The sequence below is a fragment of the Oncorhynchus masou genome, chromosome 18 (genome assembly GCF_036934945.1).
Source record: "Oncorhynchus masou masou isolate Uvic2021 chromosome 18, UVic_Omas_1.1, whole genome shotgun sequence".
Lineage (NCBI taxonomy): Eukaryota > Metazoa > Chordata > Actinopteri > Salmoniformes > Salmonidae > Oncorhynchus > Oncorhynchus masou.
In genome coordinates, this window is record NC_088229.1 from 65,119,816 (window position 1) to 65,147,337 (window position 27,522).

Here is a 27,522-nt window from a genome sequence, read left to right on the forward strand (position 1 = left end):
GCTGTAACTTGAAAGCTGTTGATTATTGGGTGACAACTACAGTCATTTGGTGGCGATTTCTGACAATTAGAACTGTTTCAGAGGGAATGCTATTCCATTTGCATGACAGTACATATTCATTGACAATAGCCTGCTACAATTACAGTATGTTCAGTTAGTTCAATCACAAACCCAATAGTCCAACAGTCATGTTGATAATATTCTTTCTCTCTCAATTCCTTATTCTCTCTCTCTCTATCTTGCCTCGCCCACTACCCCCCTTTCTCTCCCCCCCCCTTCTCTCCTCCACCCCCCTCATCTCCCTCTCTCCCCTACTCTCTTCATCCTGATATGGCTTTGTGCTGGCCATTGTCCGTGCGTTGTCGTAGTGGAGCATACCTCATCAGACAGATAGAGAGCGAGTGCAGGGAGTCTGGGACGTGAGGCATCACCCAGCCAATCCGTCTGATGTTTACAGTATGTGGTCCCACAGCGCAGATGATGACTACTGTCCTATCCCCAGCTTATGACTAGCTGCACCTCTTACAGTTCAATAATAACTACACCTAGTTTAAATTTAAAGGGCCACTTTAGCTTTTGACTGTAGAATGAAACATTTCTGTAGGCTGGACAGAGGTTTGGTGTTGGAGACAATGAACATGTCAAAAAGTAGTGAAGTGCTCCTTTCATATAAACGCTGCCGGAAGACACTGACCCCCTGACTGTTAGAGGAGGGTGATGTGGGCTTTGCCTTACTAAGAGCCAGCGACTTAACAGGCCGTTCACTGTGAGTCTCAGTGCTGTGACAATGTGCAGTTGGTGACAGGTTCTTTTGGCACCTTTCTTTAGTTCTGTAAAGCCTCAACTTCACTGTTTCTTGCTGTGGTCTCGAGGCCCATCCACTGGGCAGACGCTCACAAACAGTAGCATTTTCGTTCCACAGTCTTTTACAAGTTGGGTTGCAAGGTCATTTCAAGGACACACTGAGACAATTTGTGTAGCATGACAATCTGGCATTTTGAAAGGTTAGGATATTCCATAGTTAGAGAATTCAACTGACCTCTTCCTCAACGCCAAATGACAAGTAAGAATATACCCTCACACTATTTGAATGTTTCAACATCTAACTGATGCCAATTCAAGCAGCACCTAGATGCTGTATTTGTGACCTGACCCGTGTCGTTCTTGCTACCTGGGAATGCCACTGTCTGTGTGTGAGGGCTTGCTACACGGGAATGCCACTGTCTGTGTGTGAGGGCTCGCTACCTGGGAATGCCACTGTCTGTGTGTGAGGGCTTGCTACCTGGGAATGCCACTGTCTGTGTTTGAGGGCTTGCTACACGGGAATGCCACTGTCTGTGTGTGAGGGCTCGCTACCTGGGAATGCCACTGTCTGTGTGTGAGGGCTTGCTACCTGGGAATGCCACTGTCTGTGTGTGAGGGCTTGCTACACGGGAATGCCACTGTCTGTGTGTGAGGGCTCGCTACCTGGGAATGCCACTGTCTGTGTGTGAGGGCTTGCTACCTGGGAATGCCACTGTCTGTGTTTGAGGGCTTGCTACACGGGAATGCCACTGTCTGTGTGTGAGGGCTCGCTACCTGGGAATGCCACTGTCTGTGTGTGAGGGCTTGCTACACGGGAATGCCACTGTCTGTGTGTGAGGGCTTGCTACCTGGGAATGCCACTGTCTGTGTGTGAGGGCTTGCTACACGGGAATGCCACTGTCTGTGTGTGAGGGCTCGCTACCTGGGAATGCCACTGTCTGTGTGTGAGGGCTTGCTACCTGGGAATGCCACTGTCTGTGTGTGAGGGCTTGCTACCTGGGAATGCCACTGTCTGTGTTTGAGGGCTTGCTACACGGGAATGCCACTGTCTGTGTGTGAGGGCTCGCTACCTGGGAATGCCACTGTCTGTGTGTGAGGGCTTGCTACACGGGAATGCCACTGTCTGTGTGTGAGGGCTTGCTACCTGGGAATGCCACTGTCTGTGTGTGAGGGCTTGCTACACGGGAATGCCACTGTCTGTGTGTGAGGGCTTGCTACACGGGAATGCCACTGTCTGTGTGTGAGGGCTTGCTACACGGGAATGCCACTGTCTGTGTGTGAGGGCTTGCTACACGGGAATGCCACTGTCTGTGTGTGAGGGCTTGCTACACGGGAATGCCACTGTCTGTGTGTGAGGGCTTGCTACACGGGAATGCCACTGTCTGTGTGTGAGGGCTTGCTACACGGGAATGCCACTGTCTGTGTGTGAGGGCTTGCTACACGGGAATGCCACTGTCTGTGTGTGAGGGCTTGCTACCTGGGAATGCCACTGTCTGTGTGTGAGGGTTTGCTACCTGGGAATGCCACTGTCTGTGTGTGAGGGCTTGCTACACGGGAATGCCACTGTCTGTGTGTGAGGGCTTGCTACACGGGAATGCCACTGTCTGTGTGTGAGGGCTTGCTACACGGGAATGCCACTGTCTGTGTGTGAGGGCTTGCTACACGGGAATGCCACTGTCTGTGTGTGAGGGCTTGCTACCTGGGAATGCCACTGTCTGTGTGTGAGGGCTTGCTACCTGGGAATGCCACTGTCTGTGTGTGAGGGTTTGCTACCTGGGAATGCCACTGTCTGTGTGTGAGGGCTTGCTACACGGGAATGCCACTGTCTGTGTGTGAGGGCTTGCTACACGGGAATGCCACTGTCTGTGTGTGAGGGCTTGCTACACGGGAATGTCACTGTCTGTGTGTGAGGGCTTGCTACACGGGAATGCCACTGTCTGTGTGTGTGAGGGCTTGCTACACGGGAATGCCACTGTCTGTGTGTGAGGGCTTGCTACACGGGAATGCCACTGTCTGTGTGTGAGGGCTTGCTACACGGGAATGCCACTGTCTGTGTGTGAGGGCTTGCTACACGGGAATGCCACTGTCTGTGTGTGAGGGCTTGCTACACGGGAATGCCACTGTCTGTGTGTGAGGGCTTGCTACACGGGAATGCCACTGTCTGTGTGTGAGGGCTTGCTACACGGGAATGCCACTGTCTGTGTGTGAGGGCTTGCTACACGGGAATGCCACTGTCTGTGTGTGTGAGGGCTTGCTACACGTGGAATGCCACTGTCTGTGTGTGAGGGCTTGCTACACGGGAATGCCACTGTCTGTGTGTGAGGGCTTGCTACACGGGAATGCCACTGTCTGTGTGTGAGGGCTTGCTACACGGGAATGCCACTGTCTGTGTGTGAGGGCTTGCTACACGGGAATGCCACTGTCTGTGTGTGAGGGCTTGCTACCTGGGAATGCCACTGTCTGTGTGTGTGAGGGCTTGTTTGTCACAGGGGGCAGTCCTGCAAGCTCTGTGCTGTGTGTTTATGTTCCCGCATGGAGAGATCTCCTGCCTTTCACAGAAAAAAAGGCCCCTGGAATGCCCTGAATGATGTGACTGGGCCCTCCGCAGAAGCAATTGGATTGGACTGTTTTCCCCCCGGCCATCCCTATAAGGCTCTGGCTGAGTGAGGCAGACAGGGAGAGTGCGGCCCCGGCTCCATGTTTGGGATGTGGGAGGGGGAAGTGCAGGATGGGGGCTGGGAGCTACATAAAGTCTCCCCAGGCCAGTGAGAGGGCACACCATCCCTGAGCGGCAAACCCCGGCCAAGCACTGTCAGGGTAAGTGGACCACCACCTCACCTCTCCTGTCCTCCTCTCTCTTCCCTGTTCCTCCTCTCATCCCCTCGTTGTCCTCTCTCCTGCCTACTCCTCTCCTACATGCTTAGAAAAAAGGGTTCCAAAAGGGTTCTTTGGCTGTCCCCATAGCAGAACCCTTTTTGGTTCCAGAAGTCATTATTTTGGAATCGATGTATAACCCTCTATGTAAAGGGTTCTACATGGAATTCAAAAGGGTTCTACCTTGAGCCAAAAGGGTTATATCTGGAACCAAAAATGGTTCTTCAAAGGGCTATCCTATGGGGACAGCTGAAGAACCTTTTCAGGTTCTAGATATAACCCTTTTTCTTAAGTGTACCCTCCTTTTTCTTCTCCTCTCTGCACTCTTCTCTGCTCTGCTCTCCTCTCCTCTCCTCTGCACTATTCTCCTCTGCTCTGCTCTCCTCTCCTCTGCACTATTCTCCTCTGCTCTCCTCTCCTCCGCTCTGTTCTCCTCTCCTCCGCACGGTTCTCCTCTCCTCCGCTCTGTTCTCCTCTCCTCCGCACGGTTCTCCTCTCCTCTGCTCTCCTTTGCTCTCCACTTCTCTCCTCCGCTCTCATCTGCTATCCTCTACTCCTGCCTTCCTGACTGCCCGACTGCCTCAAGTCAACAACTGCTAAATTGTCAGCTGCTAATCTGCTAGTCTGAGTCAACCGCAGGGGTCAGCACCTTACAGTGGAGACTGCTTCTCAATCAATTTAAACCAGGCTCATTAGGCTTGATGAGCTTTGGCTGATCACACAGGCGCATGTTAATGAAAGACAGGTGTTTAGACATCTCACAGCTAAGTCACTGTGGTCTGTTGTGGGTATTAAGTGTCACAGTAGATGAGATCCTAAGCCTCATGGTGTTGTGGTTTATTAAGAACGTGGTTGAAGAAGTTAGTGTTGCCGCTAATGCTGTAACTTGCTAGAAACAGTGTGGTAGAATGTCACAGTAGTAAATGCTAGAACTCTCTTGTTGATATTCTGGTATATGCTAAGCTACCTATTACCTATTATGCATCATTTTTTCAGCTGGTTGATTATGATTTTAGACATCTGTTGCCATCAGTCCCATAATGCAATAGAAACATAGTCTCAAATTCTTGTAAGGTCTCTTGGGGAAAGTCAGGTTGATAGGTTGTAAAGTCTCTTGGGGAAAGTCAGGTTGATAGGTTGTATAGTCTCTTGGGAACTCAGTCAGTTTGGAAAGTTTGGAAGTTTTTGAAAACATTGTACACAGTTTTGAAATGAGTAAAAGTTTTGAAATCTGCAAAGGGGATAATGGCTGGATGCATATAGGGGCCTCTGTCATGTTATTGGAGAGTTCAGCACTGGTCAACTTTCAGCACTGAACTCCATCATAGCTGCTCATGGTACCCTCTGCCGGAAAGCTTAGAAAATCCTTTATTCTGAAGGTTTATGACTAAATATGGTTCTGCTGGAATCTACTGCTCTCTCTCTCTCTCTCTCTCTCTCTCTCTCTCCCTCTCTCTTTCTCTTTCTCCCTCTCGCTCTCCCTCTCTCTCTCTCTCCCTCCCTCTCTCTCCCTCTCCCTCCCTCTCCCTCCCTCTCTCTCTCTCTCCCTCTCTCTCTCCCTCCCTCCCATCCCCATCTTTTTTTCTATCCTTTTTTGTAAACGATTGTAGAGGCAGGGCCAGAGAGAGAGGGAGTGAGGTTTGCGCAGTCCAGTCCAAAGACAGACATGACTCCGCATCATTTCCTAATTAGGAAGTTTTCCCAGGGTGCTGCATCCATTCATTAGAGACTGGAGTTCAACCCTAACCCTAACTAAAGTGTTTTGTAGGATAACTCCTATGGGGAGTTTTGGTCTTAAGCATATATGCTTTGCTATTAATGTTAAATGTTTACAGTATTATAACATTATATAACAATGTGCTTCATAGGCTTTTGTTGGAGTGTATTTATATTATACTCTAAGCACAGGTCAACTTTCCAAATGGACTTTTTCACTTTCAATAGGAATAGCCTTATCCTTTCTTCACAATTTGGTAGTCTGTTGGATTTGCCTGAGCCATGTATTCCTGAATGAATTAACGTAAAAAATTGCCACACCAGATTAAACATTCTATGGTTTACGTTTTTTTATGAATTTACACACTACTTTAGAGGGATAAACCTACTCTCTCTCTCTCTCTCTCTCTCTCTCTCTCTCTCACACACACACACACACACACACACACACACACACACACACACACACACACACACACACACACACACACACACACACACACACACACACACACACACACACACACACACACACACACACACACACACACACACACACACACAACTACCTATCACTCTGAAGATGTTAACACACTCCTCTCTCTGTTGCCCCTGCAGTGATTGTCTCCAGTCGGAGTAAGGAACGTAAAGCAAAGAATTGACCATGTGTGACGATGAAGAGAGCACCGCCCTTGTGTGTGACAATGGGTCCGGTCTGTGCAAGGCAGGCTTTGCCGGGGACGACGCCCCGAGAGCAGTATTCCCCTCCATCGTGGGCCGTCCCAGACATCAGGTGAGCCACCATTCGTCCATTAGAAGACAGGCTGGACGTAAACTACTTCTGATTGGGTGATGAGAATGCATCCACTTTTTTGTTAGTAGTCTTTCATGGTCCTTGGTATATTCTTAATTTAAAGCATCATTTTTTAAATTTATTTACCCATCATGGTTTAAGACTCAACACAGCAAGGCCTATTTGTTGAATTTCAGTGCTAGCAATGGCATCCACTTTACAGTGTGGTGAGTGTGCTTCTGAGCAGCCGGTTTCTCTCCCCAGGGTGTGATGGTGGGCATGGGACAGAAAGACAGTTATGTGGGTGACGAGGCGCAGAGCAAAAGAGGTATTCTGACCCTGAAGTACCCCATCGAACACGGCATCATCACAAACTGGGATGACATGGAAAAAGTAAGCCTACCACACCCTACCTCACCTCACCCCACCCCATCCTACCCTACCACACCCTACCATAACCTACCACACCGTAACCCACCCCACCCTACCCTACCACACCTTACCTCATCCCACCCCACCCCACCCCACCCCACCCTACCACACCAGACCCTACCTTACCCCACCCTACCCTACCCTGCCCTACCCCACCCTACCCTGCCACACGCTACGCCACCCCACCCCACCCTACCACACTACCCTACCCCACCCTACCCTACCCCACCCTACAACACTACCCTACCCTACCACACCCTACCACACTACCCTACCCCACCCTACCACACTACCCTACCCTACCCCACCCTGCCACACACTACCCTACCCCACCCTACAACACTACCCTACCCTACCGAACCCCACCTGAGACAACAATGACACAGACTCAGGATTCAGATGATTTTAAAACAATATAATTGGAAAACAGTGACACACTCTAACATGGAATTTGATGTACTTTGTGATTTTCCATCATGGCACTCAAAAGTAGCCAACAAAACTCCCCCCGGTGGCACTTTGGGATTTATCCAGAGGCATTTAGATCCAGGATCTATTCTCAGAACTGTTACATGATAACAGATGGAGGATTTAGCTAAAGAGACCCCAGACATGTTCAGAGATGTTATGCTAATTATTGGTGATGATTGGCAGATCTGGCATCACTCCTTCTACAACGAGCTCCGTGTAGCTCCTGAGGAACACCCCACCCTGCTGACAGAGGCCCCCCTCAATCCCAAAGCCAACAGGGAGAAGATGACCCAGGTGATTTTTAATTTTTTTATTTAACCTTTATTTTACTAGGCAAGTCAGTTAAGAACAAATTCTTATTTACAGTGACGGCCCACCAAAAGGCCCCCTGCAGAAAAGGGGGCTGGGATTAATAAATAAATAACATATAAATATAGGACAAAACACACATCATGACAAGACAGACAATAAAACACTACATAAAGAAACATGTGACAACACAGCATGGTAGCAACACAACATGACAACAACATGGTAGCAACACAACATGGTAGCGGCACAAAACATGGTACAAACATTATTGGGCACAGACAACAGCAAAAAGGCCAAGAAGGTAGAGACAACAATACATCACGCAAAGCAGCCACAGCTGTCATTAAGAGTGTCCATGACTGAGTCTTTGAGTTAAGAGATTGAGATAAAACTGTCCAGTTTGAGTGTTTGTTGCAGCTCGTTCTAGTCTCTAGCTGCAGCGAACTGAAAAGAATTGCGACCCAGGGATGTGTGTGCTTTGTGGACCTTTAACAGAATGTGACTGGCAGAACGGGTGTTGTATGTGGAGGATGAGGGCTGCAGTAGATATCTCAGACTGAGGGGAGTGAGGCCTAAGAGGGTTTTATAATTAAGCATCAACCAGTGGGTCTTGTGACGGGTATACAGAGATGACCAGTTTACAGAGGAGTATAGAGTGCAGTGATGTGTCCTATAAGGAGCATTGGTGGCAAATCTGATGGCCGAATGGTAAAGAACATGTATCTGCTCGAGAACACCTTTACCTACCGTTCTATAAATTGTCTCCGTAATCTAGAATGGGTGGGAAGATCACATCTGAATCAGGGTTAGTTTGGCAGCTGGGGTGAAAGAGAAGTGATTACGATAGAGGAAACCAAGTCTAGATTTAACTTTAGCCTGCAGCTTTGATATGTCCTGAGAGAAGAACAATGTACCGTCTAGCCATACTCCCAAGTACTTGTATGAGGTGACTACCTCAAGCTCTAAACCCAGAGGTAGTAATCACACCTGTGGGGCGAGGGGCATTCTTCTTACCAAACCACATGACCTTTGTTTTGGAGGTGTTCAGAACAAGGTTAAGTGTAGAGAAAGCTTGTTGGACACTAAGAAAGCTTTGTTGTAGAGCATTTAACACAAAATCCAGGGAGGGGCCAGCTGAGTATAAGACTGTATCATCTGCGTTTAATTGGATGAGAGAGCTTCATACTGCCTGAGCTATGTTGTTGATGTAAATTGAGAAGAGCGTGGGGCCTAGGATCGAGCCTTGGGGTACTCCCTTGGTGACAGGCAGTGACTGAGACAGCAGATTTTTGGACTTTATACACTGCACTCTTTGAGAGAGTTAGTTAGCAAACCAGGCCAAAGACCCCTCAGAGACCAACACTCCTTAGCCAGCCCACAAGAATGGAATGGTCTACCGTATCAAAATCTTTGTCTAAGTCAATAAAGATAGCAGCACAACATTGAATCAAGGGCAATGGTGACATCATTGAGGACCTTTAAGGTTGCAGTCACACATCCATAACCTGAGCGGAAACCAGACTGCATAGAGTGAATAGTATAGACATCAAGAACTATTCTACTGTAGACATCAAGAAAGTGATGACTACATACATTACAACTCGGGCTTGTTCCAATGTATATCTTCAACCTAGCCTTTCAAGACTGTGTAATACACCTAATATAAACAGTAGGAATTTGTTTCCTGATGCTGAGTGTATGATTGGTGCAATTAGAATGATATGCTCACTGTCAAAATGTTAGTGTGGAAAATAGCACTGTAACCTAAACAAATGCTCCTGCTCTAGATTATGTTCGAGACCTTCAACGTTCCGGCCATGTACGTAGCTATCCAGGCCGTGCTGTCACTTTATGCCTCTGGCCGCACAACAGGTCAGTATAGGACACTGGTCAAAACCAGCCTAATTTTACACTGACCATTCAGTCCCACTGAGCCCAAACTTAACTCTCAAAACTGTCCTCCCTAAACTTTGTTCTCCCAAGCCTGTCCTCCCTAACATGTGTCTTCCCAAAATGGTGTCCTCCTAAACCTCCACAGGTATTGTCCTTGACTCTGGTGATGGTGTCACCCACAATGTCCCCATATATGAGGGTTATGCCCTGCCTCACGCCATCATGCGCCTGGACCTGGCTGGCCGTGATCTCACTGACTACCTCATGAAGATCCTGACCGAAAGAGGCTACTCATTCGTCACCACAGGTCAGTAGAAACTCTGGGACGCTATAAACTCTGATGACACATACCGTACAGTGCATGACTTGTAAGCAGAGGCCTATGCAGACACAGAAGTGTTGTTCTGCCAAACTACAAATTAATCGAAGTTCTTGTTCTGACCTCGCCCTTATTCTCCTCTCTCTAGCTGAGAGAGAAATTGTTCGTGACATCAAAGAGAAGTTGTGCTACGTCGCCCTGGACTTTGAGAATGAGATGGCCACCGCTGCCACCTCCTCCTCTCTGGAGAAGAGCTATGAGCTGCCCGACGGTCAGGTCATCACCATCGGCAACGAGAGATTCCGCTGCCCGGAAACCCTCTTCCAGCCCTCCTTCATCGGTAATCCCTCGCTCCTTCTTTTATCTCTTTTCACTCTCTCCATTTGCCTTTTTCTCAACAGTTTGAAACAGATATATATTTTCCCCACTGTCCCTTGTGACTCAGCGGGATTTCTTCTGATTTCTCTCCAGGTATGGAGTCTGCCGGTATACATGAAACCACTTACAACAGCATCATGAAGTGTGACATTGACATTCGTAAGGACCTGTACGCCAACAACGTCCTGTCAGGAGGTACCACCATGTACCCTGGCATCGCAGACAGAATGCAGAAGGAGATCACAGCCCTGGCCCCTAGTACCATGAAGATCAAGGTGTGCTAATGCTACTAACATAGAGTTAACTTGCATGCCATAGTGAGATGCTACTAACATAGAGTTAACTTGCATGTCATAGTGAGATGCTATTAACATAGAGATAACTTGCATATCATAGTGAGATGCTATACAGTGATTTGAATTTGTTCAATATGGTAGTCCTCATAACTGTAATGGTATATTTTTTCCATTCACAGTCAGTAATGATATTGGCCCATTTCAACGTTGACGCAATTATCCTTTCCAGTTTTGACCTGGTTTCTATGAATAGAAATCATTGTCTTCATAAGTGTTTCAAAATTCCATGCAAGTTGTTGAGGCCCAATCTGAAGCTGAATGTCACTGATATTGTCTCACAAAGCTTTGGTGTACTGTATCTATTTACTACACATATGGGATTTCCTCATTCAGTATATTAAATTATATCTTGTGTTACCAGATTATCGCCCCACCTGAGAGGAAGTACTCGGTCTGGATTGGCGGTTCCATCCTGGCCTCCCTCTCCACCTTCCAGCAGATGTGGATCAGCAAGCAGGAGTACGACGAGGCCGGCCCTTCTATTGTGCATCGCAAGTGCTTCTAAACAAGGCCCAGAACCACCCACCCCAGCCCACTCTGTCCCTCCTGCCCCAAACTCTGCTCTCGTTCTATTGCCTGTAAACTGTGAATGTGTACCCCATTTAACCTTGTGTTTCTGTCTTTGCACTGCCCACCCCTGCGTGAATGTTGTGGTTGGTCGTGTACCTTTCAAAGAATAAAGCTTGAACGTGCAGCTGGTGTAAAACTTTGGGGACATTCCTAGGGCAATGTATGTATGTATGTATGTATGTATGTATGTAGATTCCAGCAATGGCTATAGAAGCAAAGGAGAAGAAGCTGAATCTGTTCCACAGAGCTCGCATTCTCCCTCTTGTGTTCACTTTGTTCAGTGCATCATCCCTGGATGTGGCCAAGTCTCTCGCATGGCTCCGATCACTGCTGAAAGCTTTCACCATCTGACTGTTTGTAAAGATCCATGTGAACATGAACGAACACCCAAGGAAGGAATAAAGCTCTCATACAAGGAACTCTGTCTGGCTCATACATTTATATTACAAGTGTTGAAAAAATAATTACTATGACTACTGTCGCATCTAGCCACATTTTCAGCAGGTTAGCGTTTAATGTCATGAATCTTCATAACATGAATCTTCAGAGTAGTCACAAGCTGGCACAGCCAGTCATAAAAATTTGATTTTCAACCTAACCTTAAGCACACTGCTAGCCCTAATGCCTAACCTTAAGCACACTGCTAACCCTAATGCCTAATCTTAAGCACACTGCTAACCCTAATGCCTAACCTTAAGCACACTGCTAACCCTAATGCCTAACCTTAAGCACACTGCTAACCCTAATGCCTAACCTTAAGCACACTGCTAACCCTAATGCCTAACCTTAAGCACACTGCTAACCCTAATGCCTAACCTTAAGCACACTGCTAACCCTAACGCCTAACCTTAAGCACACTGCTAACCCTAACGCCTAACCTTAAGCACACTGCTAACCCTAACGCCTAAACTTAAGCACACTGCTAACCCTAACGCCTAACCTTAAGCACACTGCTAACCCTAACGCCTAACCTTAAGCACACTGCTAACCCTAACGCCTAAACTTAAGCACACTGCTAACCCTAACGCCTAACCTTAAGCACACTGCTAACCCTAACGCCTAACCTTAAGCACACTGCTAACCCTAACGCCTAACCTTAAGCACACTGCTAACCCTAACGCCTAACCTTAAGCACACTGCTAACCCTAACGCCTAACCTTAAGCACACTGCTAACCCTAACGCCTAACCTTAAGCACACTGCTAACCCTAACGCCTAACCTTAAGCACACTGCTAACCCTAACGCCTAACCTTAAGCACACTGCTAACCCTAACGCCTAACCTTAAGCACACTGCTAACCCTAACGCCTAACCTTAAGCACACTGCTAACCCTAACACCTAACCTTAAGCACACTGCTAACCCTAACGCCTAACCTTAAGCACACTGCTAACCCTAACGCCTAACCTTAAGCACACTGCTAACCCTAACGCCTAACCTTAAGCATACTGCTAACCCTAATGCCTAACCTTAAGCACACTGCTAACCCTAATGCCTAACCTTAAGCACACTGCTAACCCTAATGCCTAACCTTAAATGAAGACCATAAAGCACATTTTTATTTTCATGAACTTTTACAATATAGCCAATTTTGACTTTGCAGCTCGCTTGTCTAAGGGGAACATCACTGTTCTTCCTCCAGGACAAGGCTCATAATCAGTAAACATCAACCTGTGTACCAATATGAGTCTTCCACCAGCAACGTAGCAACAAGACCTTCTGGGGGACAAGACCAGAAGAGCCAAATTAATAATTGTCTCGGATGGGCATTCATGTTCAGTGGTGATCATGCAATGTCATTGTCAACATATGAATTTGTTTTCAAAGCATAGATATTAGAAACTGGGTAGTTCGAACAATGAATGCTGATTGCCTGACAGCCGTCGTATATCAGACCGTATACCATGGCTATGACAAAACATTTAGTTGTACTGCTCTAATTACGTTGGTAACCAGCTCCTCGGGGGTTTGTGATATATAGCCAATATACCACGGCTAAGGGCACTCCGTGTTGCGTCATGCATAATAACAGCCCTTAGCAGTGGTATATTGGCCATTAACCACACCTCCTCGGGCCTTATTGCTTAAATAAACGTCAACCTGCACATTTTACATCATTCTTTTCTGATAAAAGATTCTATGCGTCACTACCCCACATTCTGGGAAAACGAACTACCACAAAAGGACATCATGGTGTACAAATTTCCTTTACAGAGACTGGCTTGTGTAATCTCTCACAACATAATTACACGAACATCCCGCTGGGCACACACTGAATGAATCAACGTTGTTTCCACGTAATTTCAATGAAATTAAACTAACGTGGAATAGATGTTGAATTGACATCTGTGCCCAGCAGGATACTTCTTGCCCTGGATTGCAGAGAACTGGATCTCTGGCCCTGTCTTGATAACCCGTTTCACTCCATTCTTTTCCATTGACGACATGGTTTTGTTCATTTGGGGAAAGCAGAACAACTACATTTGGAAAGACACGCCGCGCAGTTAAACAACAACTCGGACAAGAAAATAAAGCAGTATGTGTTTTATTACCAAAATGACAGTGGAAAATTGTGGTAGAGTCACTGCATTGACTGGTTGTCTTTCCCATTTCTAAGCACAAAGCCACTACAACAGAGCATGTTCCTACAGCGCCACTGTGACAGATAATCACACTGTAGCAACAGTCCAACAACACACTGTAGTACTGATATAAAGTCAAATGAAAGACAAAGCCATTATCAGGACCGCTGTGGGGGGGTGTGACAAGTTATTTTCCCCTCACGCCCACTTCTGCCAAAGGTGAAAGAAGGAGAGCTCAATTTTCTACAGGGAGGGGTGCTTAAAGGCTAGCCTGGTCCCAGATGTGTCTGTGGTGTTTCGCTAACTTCAAATGGTCATTGGCAAGCCAAACAATGATGAGAGCACAAACAGGTATGGAACCAGGCTACTTTAAATGCTTCATGGGCGTGGAAAGTGAGCCGATACCTGAGCTCTGTGTAGTCAAGGCCCTTGAATGGCAAAAAGCTACTGTTACTTTAAGGCGCCTAAGGTTTTTTTGCTTACAAATTCTCTGAGCACTTTGGTTTGTTCCTCCCCACACAAGACATGCCACCTCGACAGGCTACTTTTAGGAATATTTAAGTTATGGTTCTCTTTTCTGGTCAACACCTCAAAATAAATCAAGACTCAAGACAAATAGCGCAAAACTGTCAAGGCTAACATCCAACTGGCCAAAAGTCATTAATTATAACTAAGACTAAAAAGACAACAAAACAACTTCCTAAGCCACAGAGCCATCACAATTAAATCCAGTCCATTTTATATTTAAGAAATCAATTTCTTTTTATTTGTTCGTCAAATCTCTGCATGTAATCAATTGTGCAAATGCTGTATAATTGTGTTTTACAAGCCTTTTCCATAGTGTCCAGTTCCAGGAAAGTTAAATGGCAAGGATACCTTCATGGGAGAGTATAATTCACATAACATATAAGTGCACACACTTCAGCCAGTTCTCAAACTGAAAACACCTCAGGCCATTTACAGCAGGCCTGCATGCTAAAGTAGTTCTCTCTGGAGAATTCTACATCAAATCTGACAAGCAGAACTGGCCCCCCAAAAAATCCACTCTGCCAAATTGACATGTTAAGCTATCAAAAAAAAAACAACATACTTCAGGATAAAGGGTTGATAAAACGACACCATTAGAACAATTCATCACCATGTGTTGCAAAGAAGTTTCAATTAACAGTACGTCCTTTAAAAATAAAATACAAAAGCCTTCATTGTAAACAAAGATATAAATAGGAGATCCAGTTTGTGATGGTGAGGAGGAGGAGGGGTGAGCGTCTTCCCTTCCCCTCTCTGTCACCTGAGGTCCAGCACGGTTGTTTTCAAGTCCTTTATAACAACATGCCTACAGATCTGAAATTAGAAAAGCCTCGTTTAACTGTTCAGGTCAACTCACCGTGGAGAAGCACAACTAACAATAGAAGGAAATGTGAACACATACAAGCTCTATTCGTGACAGTGCTGAGTACTGGGAGGATGTCTGTGTGTATGACTTACACTGAAGAGAGGCGGGTCCTTGGAGTGTGGGTGAAAGCCCTTCAGTCTGCAGCGGGCTACCTCCCCCATGCCAGAGCTGGTGAGTCTGAACACCCCCGTACTGCAAAACACAGATCACAGACACAGGCCTCGTCTACACGACTTAAGAGAACCAGATAGAGATGTTGAGTATAGAACTGACACGACTCATTGTTCCACGTCACAGAGAATCATCATGTCGGTTCTACATCACGCATTTCTAACTCCCTGGAACATTTCTCGTTACTGAGTAAACTATTTGAATACCGTCCACATTGCATGTGTTAGTGGATTGGTTTTCCTTAGCGTTAGCATCAGCAGGCCTACTCATTCTAGCGGACAGGGACAGAGACTCACTCGTTGTGTTTGGGCGAGCAGACGATGGCGATGGCTTCAGGCAGCATGAGCTGGTAGGAGCCGTGCGTATGCAGGTCTACACTGGACAGGAAGGCCGTCTGGGTGGGGTGGGTCTAAGGGCAGAGGAGAAGAGAGCAACCAGCAGAAGAGATAATGGAACTGCGTCAAAAAGGTCATTTTCTGTTAGGTGAATTACATTTGATATTTACAGAATAGGTTTATTCCCAAAAAAATCAGTGGAACTCCAGATGTAGGATCTTAATTTGATCACTCTTTTGTTACTGCACAGCAGGACATGCATAATTGTAGTGTATTTGAGTTTTTAAAAGGCTTCTAAAGTTTGTAATTTGATTTGCCATAACGAAACATGCTAAATGCAACCATTTTCCTGCTGTAGCAAACTGGCTCAAATTAAGATCCTACATCTGTATATTTCACTGTGTCCCACCCCTGAACAACTCCCATGTTAGGGGATGTAAACCATAAATCCAAGGTTTATATTGAAGGGGTACAGAATCTACAGTGCATTCTCTGAAGGTGACTGGCAGGGCTATGAATAACTGTGACATCTGAACCAGAGGGCCTGGTTTCTATGGTGATATTATGCAAATAAAAGCTCAGCCTCTGCTAATCTCTCCCCAGCACAGCCAGAAGAGGACTGGCCACCCCTCAGAGCCTGGTTCCTCTCTAGGTTTCTTCCTAGGTTCCTGCCTTTCTCAGGAGTTTTTCCTAGCCAACATGCCTCTACATTGCTTTCTCTCTGGGGTTTAAGGCTGGGTTTCTATATAGGCACTTTATGACAACTGCTGTTGTAAAGATGGCTCTATAAATATATGATTGGGGAGGGGTGATGTCCACTTACATGGATCCAGCCCAGAGTCAGCAGACTGTGGTGGTCCTGGAAACTGAAGAGCTCCTCTACATTCTCCATATCACAGTAGTCTGGGCCAGCTGACTGCTTGGGAACCACCACATGGGTCAGCAGAAACTCATTTTGAGTCTGGAAGAGACAAACACTTCCCATGAATACCCTCATACTGCATTAGAAGTGCATTTATAACATCTTATGAGCTAATTCATTACAAATGCACAACAGTTGCTAATAACGGTTCATAAGTCTGGTGGCACTGAAGTACTGTTATTGCTACTTTGCAGGATTGGGCACACCCACCAACACACAGCAATCTGGGGCAGACACTTACATCATAAGATAGCAAATAATGTAGGAAGTACAAGCGACTTCAAATACTATTCTTGATCTTTGAACACCTTACATTGGCAACCTCCCTCCTCGTTCACAGAACTATTGTTTGCAGATGACATGATTACAAATGGTGACTCCGGTTGTACGCTTAGACATAGTAAACTGGGATGTTTGACTTTCCCCAATAAACTGGCAGTTAGTCTACAAGATAAAAAGGGATAAATGTTTGCGTACAGTATATTTGATGTAAGAGCATGTCTTACCAGTTTTCCACAGAGGACCCCACATGTCTCTATGCCCCTGGCTGTGTTGCTGTCGGCTAGCAGCAAGAACTTGTAGGTCAGGTCTCTCGGAATGATGACCCGCCTCAGGCCCTCAACCAGTTGAGCTGTTCAGACGCGCGGACACACACACACACAATGTTGAACTACAATAACAGGATGTCCAACCATGTGACTCATGCAGCACATATACAGACTACAAATACATCAACAGTTATTATACTAGCCAGCTAAAATATACACAGTAGCTATTAATGTAACCCATTGTTGACTTCCCCATATTACCTAACTAATGGACTGTTTGAGTGACAATCATACGATCTAAAATATAGAGCCTAGATGTTCAATTGTAATGGTAGCAGGACACTCACTATGTACGCCAGCCAGTGTAGCTGCTGGCTTGCTGCTGGGGAGAGAAGGTTGATTGCGGTTTGGGTCGAGGCGAACATGGTTCTTGGAGGAGTGGGACAGGCAGGACCCGTCCGTTTGTTCAGGCACTTTAGCGACCGCCTCGTCTCTGCGATTGGCCAGCTCCTGCCTGCGCAGTTGGTCCTCGAAGTGTCGGAACTGCTCCGCCTCCATCTGCATCCTGTGTAGCTGAGCCACCCTCAGTCTCTCCTGCTCTACCAGCGACGTCCTCTGCAGCTGCTGGCCGCAGCCATCCACCACCACAGCCTGGCTCTGCACACACACACACATTTGCCATTTCAATGTTCGTACCATTTGTTGATATAGGTGATCTTACTCCAAAACACTTCTCATCACTACAACTATAAACTTGCTGTATTGAAGTATTCCCATTCGTCAAAAAGTGACCCAAATAATATGAACAGGTGTTGCACACTAGCACAAACAGGGTATCCAGCCAGCCTCCAAAACAATCTGTCTGAATGTAATGAAGGGTTTGGATGCTAAACCTTACCTGACTCATTAGATATGCTGCGTGTTCCTTGCTGAACTTCTCATGGAGGAGCTTCCTCAATTGATCTTTGCGTGGAAATGCGACATCTTGCAATTTCTGAGAATAACATCAACCAGATAAACGGGACAAGGTCATGTGTGTGAGTGCAGGCTGGGAAACACTTTCTTCCATTAGCAGTGGGAATTTGCAGCTTAAACGGTCAGTCCAAGTGGGCTGAATCACTACTTTGAGAAAAGAAAAACGACTAGCCATTACACTACCATTTCAAAGCTCTTAATAGATTATAGTGTCGCTTCTACTGTTAGTCACCAGAAGGTCATCTACAGCCTTTTCTAGACTGGTGCTGTCCCTGAGCTGACCTTGGTTCGCTTACCATAAACATACCTCACTTAAATCAAAGCAGACCACTAAGTAGCCTATCACTCAGGCAGACAGGGCCCTCTCTCCATCCATCCCATCCCTCCCTCCATCCACCCCTCTCTCCATCCCTCCAGCTAGGTTAATGAGCTCTCTGCAGGTCTGAGTACCACAGGGATCACCCAACACAGCAGACCAAGGGTTTAGCACCACGGGGGTCCCCCCAACACAGCAGGCCAAGGGTTTAGCACCACGGGGGTCCCCCCAACACAGCAGGCCAAGGGTTAAGCACCACGGGGTCCCCCCCCAAACACAGCAGGCCAAGGGTTAAGCACCACGGGGTCCCCCCCAAAACACAGCAGGCCAAGGGTTTAGCACCACGGGGGTGCCCCCCAACACAGCAGGCCCAGGGTTCCGCACCACAGGGGCCCCCCCCAACACAGCAGGCCAAGGGTTTCGCACCACAGGGGTCCCCCCAACACAGCAGGCCAAGGGTTTAGCACCACGAGGGTCCCCCCCAACACAGCAGGCCAAGGGTTTAGCACCACGGGGATCCCCCAACACAGCAGGCCAAGGGTTTAGCACCACGGGGATTCCCCAACACAGCAGGCCAAAGGTTTAGCACCACAGGGGTCCCCCAACACAGCAGGCCAAGGGTTTAGCACCACGGGGATCCCCCAACACAGCAGGCCAAGGGTTTAGCACCACGGGGGTCCCCCCCAACACAGCAGGCCAAGGGTTTAGCACCACGGAGGTTCCCCCCAACACAGCAGGCCAAGGGTTTAGCAACACGGGGGTCCCCCAACACAGCAGGCCAAGGGTTTAGCACCACGGGGTCCCCCCCAACACAGCAAGCCAAGGGTTTAGCACCACGGGGGTCCCCCCCAACACAGCAGGCCAAGGGTTTACCTTCATTATCACCTGCTTTTCTGGCACGCTGCACTCCCGGTAGTCTCGATGGCTGGGGAGTTTCTCTACAAACAGACTGACACAACAGAGAGATGGTTCGACAGATTATAGTTTATGAAGATTTATTTTTACTGCTTTTACTACTACTGCTGCTACTATTGTTAATCCTGTACCCTCGTCACTTTACCCTACTAGGTATATATCGACCTCAATTACCTCGTACCCCCACGCATTGATATGGTACTGCTACTGTCTGTATATAGCATCATTCTTGTGTATTTTATTCCTTGTGTTAGCATTATTATTAATATTATTATTATATCGTTGGGAAAGGGCTCGTAAGTAAGCATTTCACAGTAAAGTCTACACCGGTTGTATTCAGTGCATTTGACAAATACATTTTGATTTGTATTATTCATCAATCAAGTACTTGAACTGCCATTAGTACATAGGTATGTTAGTATTCCACTATCACAGACCCTAAACTAGTCTGCAACAATTGTCAATTCAACATCTATTCCACGTTGGTTCAATGCCATTTAATTGAAATGATGTGGAAACAACGTTGATTCAACCAATGTGTGCCCAGCGGGCACTCTCTCTCCTCACGTGATGAACTTATTGTAGAGGACGTAGGCGTTCTCCAAACTGCCCTCCTCCAGGTACACAGCGGCCATGCGCTCCATCTCCACGCCGGAGCGGAAGTAGCGGCGTGGCGTGATCTCCTCGTTGATCTCCACGCTGCAGCCCATCTTGCTGAGGGCTAGCACGCGCTCCGCCGCCGTCAAGCTCACGTCGGTGTGGTCCGGCTCGGCCGCCAGCTTCTTCTGTTGGGGGGGGGGGTCAAAGGTCACCAGGGTCAGAGTTCAAAGTGTAACACAGGTCAACTTAGCAGTCAATGTAACCACAAGCGTCGGAGTATAGAAGAACATGATACATGTCCTTGTGGTAGTTTAGCATTTTCCTTCCAATGGATGAGGTTAGGATTTGACTAAGCATGGAGAGGACAGCCCTGTCAGCACTAGCACACCTCTTTCTACAGCTCAGGGCCCAAAACAACACATTTATCACTAACATCAGAACTGTGTCTACATGGGCAGAAAACCCCTAAGGCTAACAGCCTGACACAGCAACACTATCACCCCTAGCAGCAGTACTACTGTCATCAACTGAAATACCAACGGCTAGGATCAGCATGAGCCGTCTCCCTCAGCAACCTCCCAGCCCTCCCCAAGCGGTCACGTGACCAGGCAACATCAGCACTGCCATCCCTCACGAGGTCAGGTCAGCCAAAACAGGCGGGGGATGGAGGGGGGCTGATCGGAAGCATTCATAGGTAGAATGGACGGCGCTATGCTTGTACACACTACCCTGATCAGCCCACCCCACACTAATGAAAACATTACAGTACACACGGGACACTGCTGCTGAGTTCTTTGAGGTTACTATTGACGTGGGAGTCTTATCAAGCCTCCACTGGACTCTGCAGGGGGTAGTGACAAAAACTACGGGGGAAATGATTGTACTCTCGATGAAGGATCATATTAAGACATCCTTTCGGCAGCGACAGTTGAAGCAGGCAGGAGTTCTCTCTCTTTGGAGGGCTCGATGATAGCATATCCTTTGTCTAATCATCTATTCATGAGCAGAGGAAGTGTAAAGAGGCAAACATCCGCTCCATCCCTTTCTCCCACCCCAGGATGGAGGGATGGCCCTGAATGGAGAGATGAGTCTGACAGAGCAGCTGAATACCAATGGGAGTGAGTCAGGGGAAACCGTTGGTGTGGATCCCCAGCCCACTAACCCATTCCCACTCTACAGAAGAAATCAATGCAGCCCACCCACACCCTTATCACCCCTTTTTTTTTTTACCTTTATTTAACTAGGCAAGTCAGTTAAGAACAAATTCTTATTTTCAATGACGGCCTAGGAACAGTGGGTTAACTGCCTGTTCAGGGGCAGAACAACAGATTTGTACCTTGTCAGCTCAGGGATTTGAACTTGCAACCTTCCGGTTACTAGTCCAACGCTCTAACCACTAGGCTACCCTGCCGCCCCCTTCTACACAGAGGATGCCCATTCACTCCAGCTTTCCACCCACCTTCATATACTCAACTTGATCCCTACATTTCCTAAAGACAAGTGAACTCAAGCCCATCACTCCCCCCCGTCACCTCTCCCACTCCACACACAGCCCATCACCAGCCCCGTCACCTCCCACTCCACACACAGCCCATCACCAGCCCCGTCACCTCTCCCACTCCACACACAGCCCATCACCAGCCCCGTCACCTCTCCCACTCCACACACAGCCCATCACCAGCCCCGTCACCTCTCCCACTCCACACACAGCCCATCACCAGCCCAGTCACCTCTCCCACTCCACACACAGCCCATCACCTCTCCCACTCCACACACAGCCCATCACCAGCCCCGTCACCTCGCCCACTCCACACACAGCCCATCACCAGCCCCGTCACCTCCCACCTATCCCAGACGCACATCTCTCCCCACTTTACCTCTAACCCCTTAAGGCGTGCACACTAGGTTCAGTTTGCGCCTAGCAGAACTCGGCTAGGTGAAGTGAACGTATGTGCCTCGCATACTCCCTTAAAAGACAGTCGCTTGAAAAATTAGAAAAGCGCGGCAATCGTACTGTTTGTCCCTCTTGAGACGCCGTAGCCAGTTAACACTTCCTCAAAAATGTACTCAAAAAATCTGTAATTAATTGACGTTCGTTCCGAAGAGGCTTAGGAAATTTTTTACAGCTTGGCTGTTTGTTGCAGTATTTCACAATGGAAAAAATGTGCATGAAAGAGAGTCGTCTCTCATTGAATGACAACAAACACTTATTTGAAGAATCCCTACTGTTGACCAATCACCACACTTCAGATTGCCTCAACAAACAAAGAACAAATTTGGAGCAAGAACAGCCGAAAAAAAAAACTTTCTGAAGACCAAAGGGAACAAAAACGTCACAAAATGTCATCATAATATATGCACGAACTGTTTAGGATGGGAAGCAAACAAACGCCTTTACCCCCGACTAAGAAGACTCACCAGTGTGCTGAAGCTGAAGCCTTGCTCCATGGTGTCTTTAGACTGCAGGATCACAGGCTCCAATCTTCCCAAATGTGTCCACCTGTCATCTCCTAAGATGAAAGCCCACTGGAGACGAGAGGAGAGAAATCTTAGCTCGGCTAATGGCCATGACTCTGTTGTGTAATGATGGCCGAGTGGTCGATCAGGTTCCCTCTCACTGAGAGATCGAGACATTAATGTTGTCCACAGAGACAGCTTACCCTCGGTAGGAGTTGATAAATTGATCAAGCTCTTGACTTAGAACACGACTTGCATTACCGTATGTGGTATTTTCAGCCAACAAAGATTTCTGTTGTTTCATAGCACGAGTCTCCAAAAGCAGCTGCTCAATCAAATTCTTACAGGTTCTTCAAAATAGAGTAACATACTTTAATGGCCTCCAAGAAAAGGTGGCATACTGTTGCTATGACAGCTTGTAACCAGGGAGCAAAATAGGGAGATTCATGGACATATTCTGCTGAGATGAAATCCTTCATCTATCACTAAGCTTGGTCAATGAGGAGATTTGAACAGTGTCTTTAATCCTACAGGGTCCCTCCACTCTTCAATCCCAAAACTACTATTTGATACTGCGACCGAATTGAAAGCAAGATGTTGCAATACATCCAAACCCTTTCCATTTGTCAGTGACATTCTGGTTGGTGCTGCCATGGAAACCCATCATGTACAGTACACAATAGCAGCATGGTGTGAAATCTAGGTGTAATTAACACTGCCCAAGGCTGACTGCAATATGAAAAAGAGACTTCAAGTCAGTTCCTGTAAAATGTGTATATTTCTGCAGTTAACACGTGTATTTAATACAAAAATTTGATTTGAATTCTGAATTATTCCCCTAATTCATTTTCACGCCAACAAAGAAACTTGAAAAGAAATGGCAAACAAAAGTGTGCCCCAAATAGAAACATTGACCTCTGTACTGAAAATGAATAGTTTAGTTGAAGTCCCTTTGTCTATCCTGTCATCAGAACTTGAGCACTCATCATTCATGTGTGGAGTTTTCGCCAAGCTTTGGATTCCTACTTTCTCTTCAAGAAGCAGTAATGAATGCTCAAGCAGATAGGAACAACATTCACTGTGATTTTTGTCCCCAAATAGAATTACAGGAGACTTGACAGGCTTCAGTCACTAGCAGACAGGGTTGAATATTTTCCCAGTATTTTACAAATGTTCCATCCCTAGAATAAATCACTTTTCTCCCAGGTAATCTGGTAAAACTGGAAGTAATTCAAAAGCATATACTGTAAATAGGCCCTTGTCTGGATTTGATTAGAGCTTTGATTGAAAATTCAAGTCTGATGCTACCTGCGCCTAATGAGCCATACATTACATACATTTTATGAGCCCTACATTAAAGACATGTAATGAGCCCAAAAAAGGCCAAATGATTGTGTCGTTATCCAATACACACACAGTACCAGTCAACATTTTGGACACACCAACTCATTCAAGGGTTTCTTTATTTTTACTATTTTCTACACTGTAGAAACTATGAAATAACACACATGGAATCATATTGTAAACAAAAAGTGTGAAACAAATCAAAAAATATATATTTGAGACTCTTCAAAGTAGCCACCCTTTGCCTTGATGACAGTGAATGTGGTTGCATTGTAGGCAGTCTACTGTATGAGTCACAGTACTATCATTTGGATAAATTGTCCATTATACCAGTATCTAATATCCATTATAACATTATCTTAAATTATTTTAATACCAAACGTCAGTGAATTTTGTTTCCTCTGAAACAAAATAAAACAGTTGAAAACAGTGTAGCTTCCGCTCTCTCATCTGCGTTTCCTGTATTCTTTGGTAAACTGATGCACCTGTCACTAGCCGTTACAGTAGTACAACGTCCTCTTTTGATAGCCATGTGTATCAACATAAATGTATATTTTTAAATCACACCCTACATGTCAACGCTAGGAACGTGTCTCATCAACAACATTGTATCTGTACAATGGCGTCGATCATCCCTTGAGCTACAGTGAATTTGTCATTTCAGATTCCATGTTGCAACCTCATGTTTGTGATTTAAAATAAATTCCTGGACATTTCACAGCTTTGCAACATCAGGAGATTTAAGAGGGGGGCTTATGAATGAGACTAACTTAATCAAAGTACTGCGTGTAAATTCAGGAAAATAATAGAAGCTATTTGATTTAAACAGCTTAACGTGCAGTAAACTGATCAACCATGTAAATAGGTGAAAACGCTTACCAGTGTATTTACCCGCGTCTAATGCCCATACTCGTGTGCCTCTGTCGTCACGTGGCACATGCTAGAATTGAGTGCGAAAACAGGCGTCAATAAATCACTGTTCTCTTATCCAAACCTCGCCGATTTAGCTTTTATACTGTAACCTACTTCATGAAGTCATTGTTCAAAATGAAAAAGGATAGAAAGAGCGACAGTTTACCAGCGATAAAATGGCTGAAAGCGGTCTTTCAAATCCAATGTCCAATAAGGCGAGAGAGATTGTTATCTAGTCCACCTACTATAGCATCCGCGATGTGGTGTTGGTGTTAGCAGCGGCGGTCTCTATGAAGTGATGTGTGGAGAGGGGAATTCAGTCCACTGGTGGACAAAAGAGAAAATGCCCTACAGTTGCGACACATGCGGCATCATTTGCATCCTGTAATTTGCAAGAATATTCTTGCGTCCTGTCATTTAAAAAATATTGTTCATGGTGCACACCACAGAAGCGTTTGGCTTGACACATTGCATATTAAAGTGGGGAAAATTAGAAGAAAAAAAATCTAAAGGCTGCCCAACAAGAAGATATTTCTATGGAAGCCCATTCAGCTACCCACATTTATTTGAATGTGGAAGCCATTTAAAAATGTTCGAGATGCACTCTTTTAATATTTCGTGATACTCAGCCTTGTCTGGCAGCGAAACATTTCACTGGCTTACTTGCTTAAACAAATGTGGTTTCTAATGACAATTGAGATGTACAAACTATGGCATGAGAGGTTATTTCGATTAAGACCATGAGCGAGCTAGGACAAACGTATAACTATTTGTTCAGCACTTTTGAAATGTACAGCGACAGAATTCATAATATGGGCCGTTCTTAGTGTTCTCCATGTACACCAAGTCAGAACCGTAGGATAAATAAAGGGGGCATATAAGCAGACAATGAAAGCTCTTACAATATTAGATCATTACATTTCTCAAAAACAGGTTATAGGCTACATGTGCACCACCAAGTCAGAACAGTAGGCAAAATGAAGAGGTGAAAATAGACCAAATTATTAGGGTGTTTCACATGGGCTACTAACAGCTTACTACACAACGTACACTTAGTATTATTTTCAGTATACAGTACAGTATACATTGAGGTGGCTGCTTAGCCTAGTAGTTAGAGCGTTGGACTAGTAACCAAAAGGTTGCAAGTTTGAATCCCCAAGCTGACAAGGTAGAACGTCAGTGATATTCAGGCCGTAGCTCTAGAAAGAGGCCCGAGTTCTGGATTTATAATTCTGAGTTGGATGAAAGTTCAAAATGCATTTTCCCAGTTGTAGCTCGTTTTTTCCCCGAGGTCCCAGTTGTCTTGAACTCACTAAAGTCCGATTTTGCAGTTCCGAGTTAACGGTTGTTTTGAGCTTCATTGACAGCATGGCCAATGTTGAATGTTTATAATTTTAAACTAGGAAAAGAGACCCTTAATCATAGACTTGGAACCATACAGTCAATCCACTGAATAGCAGGTTGATTGCTTTGCAATGCTTGCAGTTAGCCACTGATTCCTTCCAAACCACTCATTGTTGAATTTGTGATGTCCAAGTTGTTGTGTAATGTTTATGTCCATTAGCCGATGAGCACCAATATGTTTTATCTACACTTTTTCTTCGTTATTTCCCTTCACATGACAAGGATAAAAATGATTTGTCAGTAGATTTTTGATTCGATTCATGACTGCTAGCTAAGATTTTGAAAGTATGATGTTAACATGACCAGCCCAATCAAATATGCTGTAGATATAACGTGATTTGAAGTTGTTTTATCTGTGGCCAATGACCTTGAGCCTTCTTGGATGGGTACTTCTAATGTAACTCTATGGCAGTACCAAAGGGGCTTGAATTTTCGAGCTCAACCCTTGACTTGGCGGTGACGTAGTGTCCCCATGAGTGACAGAACTTGGTGGCTTGCCCCGCCACCACAGAAAGCACTGAGCTAGGCTGAAACATTTTTTTGGAGCAGCCTTCCTCAAGAAAACAAAAAAGAGACCATGTTTGTATGCGGCTTTATTAACTCAATTCTATATATATTTTTTTACATTGTTTGCAAACTGATATGTGACACAATGCCAAAATAACATGCATTTTAATTTTTGAAAAAAATGTGGGCGCCACTGACCAAATCAGGTGAACTAGTTCAGGGCTAAAACAAAATTGTAAAACATCTAGGGTTCCCAGATGAGAAGTTTGACACATAGAGAAACTAGCTAGATATATATGATGTATATAGAAGTATGTATATCATGTGTGTAGGCCTCTGCATCTGTAATTAAAAAGTTACTCATGTCATCACTATTGTGTTGATTTATTAATTCCAGTCAATTTTGAATTGATAAAGGTCTAGACAGCCTAGCCACCCGAAGTTTTGAACATAAACAAAATTTGATCACATTCACATAATCTCTTAACACAAATAAATAAGCCTATTTTAGGCTATAAATGCAGTACATAGCTTAGGCTATGAATACAAGATGTTACCGCTTCGTTTCCACTGGCCAGAGTGTTTCAGAGCGCAGAGGGTTTCTCTAGGCTACCTGCAGCTGTGGTTGTTATCGGTAGGCTATAGCTGATCAGATTAATTGTGCACGAGTTGACAAAGCTTGAGGCAAAGCAGTCTAAACAACCGTACTTTGTCCCTCATTTTCAACACTTTTGTGTCAATATTTTTTCTTCAACTGAAACAAAGGTGCTGGGGGCAAATTCCAGCTTGGCACACGTTCTCCTGCTGCCCTGATCTCTGCAACGTAGATATATGGAAATCACCACATGATGCTACAAATTAAGAGATTGCAGAGTCCAGTATGCTGCAAATACTGCTTCCAAAATAAGTTGTTTTTACTGCAGTAATTTTGCCGTGTAATTGGAGTTACAGTGCAGTATAACTGCAATTCAACAGCAGTAGTAGGCCTACACAAGTTATTCCACAATTACTGGGTTCAAAATACCACAGTAGACTGCAGTTAGGCCTTAACACAAAGTGCTTACCCACAATTGTTGCCTGGTCTTGTTAAAATTGGCATCGCAATAGCTTTCAACTGTAGCCTAATACGGTTTGTGTAGGCAAACGTATCTTCCTGAAAAGGTCCTTAGACACACCTAAAAAAAAAAAAAAAATGACGTTCTATGTTAATGACTCAAACAAGCCA

At 45.7% G+C, this 27,522-nt stretch overlaps 2 protein-coding genes across 7 annotated transcripts; one reads left to right on the forward strand and one right to left on the reverse strand.

Annotated features, from left to right (window-relative positions):
* Positions 1 to 3,528: 3,528 nt before the first annotated feature.
* acta2 (actin alpha 2, smooth muscle) lies at positions 3,529 to 11,337 on the forward strand. The gene is made up of 9 exons (XM_064924239.1): positions 3,529 to 3,621; positions 6,013 to 6,187; positions 6,452 to 6,580; positions 7,274 to 7,384; positions 9,190 to 9,274; positions 9,441 to 9,602; positions 9,763 to 9,954; positions 10,086 to 10,267; positions 10,710 to 11,337. Exons 2-9 carry the CDS (start codon positions 6,059 to 6,061, stop codon positions 10,851 to 10,853), a joined length of 1,134 nt encoding a protein of 377 aa, XP_064780311.1. The 5' UTR covers positions 3,529 to 3,621; positions 6,013 to 6,058; the 3' UTR covers positions 10,854 to 11,337.
* A 2,108-nt stretch (positions 11,338 to 13,445) lies between these two features.
* LOC135505132 (AMSH-like protease) lies at positions 13,446 to 27,456 on the reverse strand. 6 transcript variants are annotated; one of them, XM_064924242.1, is made up of 12 exons: positions 24,632 to 24,709; positions 24,354 to 24,414; positions 22,092 to 22,199; positions 19,641 to 19,858; positions 19,032 to 19,107; positions 17,766 to 17,861; positions 17,215 to 17,524; positions 16,826 to 16,950; positions 16,221 to 16,358; positions 15,359 to 15,471; positions 14,984 to 15,083; positions 13,446 to 14,839 (listed from the first exon to the last, which is right to left on the reverse strand). In XM_064924242.1, exons 3-12 carry the CDS (start codon positions 22,119 to 22,121, stop codon positions 14,783 to 14,785), a joined length of 1,263 nt encoding a protein of 420 aa, XP_064780314.1. In that variant the 5' UTR covers positions 22,122 to 22,199; positions 24,354 to 24,414; positions 24,632 to 24,709; the 3' UTR covers positions 13,446 to 14,782. The 6 variants fall into 6 exon arrangements, with proteins under 6 accessions (XP_064780314.1, XP_064780312.1, XP_064780315.1 ...); XM_064924240.1 differs by having other exon boundaries at positions 24,553 to 24,693; XM_064924243.1 differs by lacking the exons at positions 24,354 to 24,414; positions 24,632 to 24,709 and adding an exon at positions 27,362 to 27,456.
* Between the last annotated feature and the right edge of the window lie 66 nt (positions 27,457 to 27,522).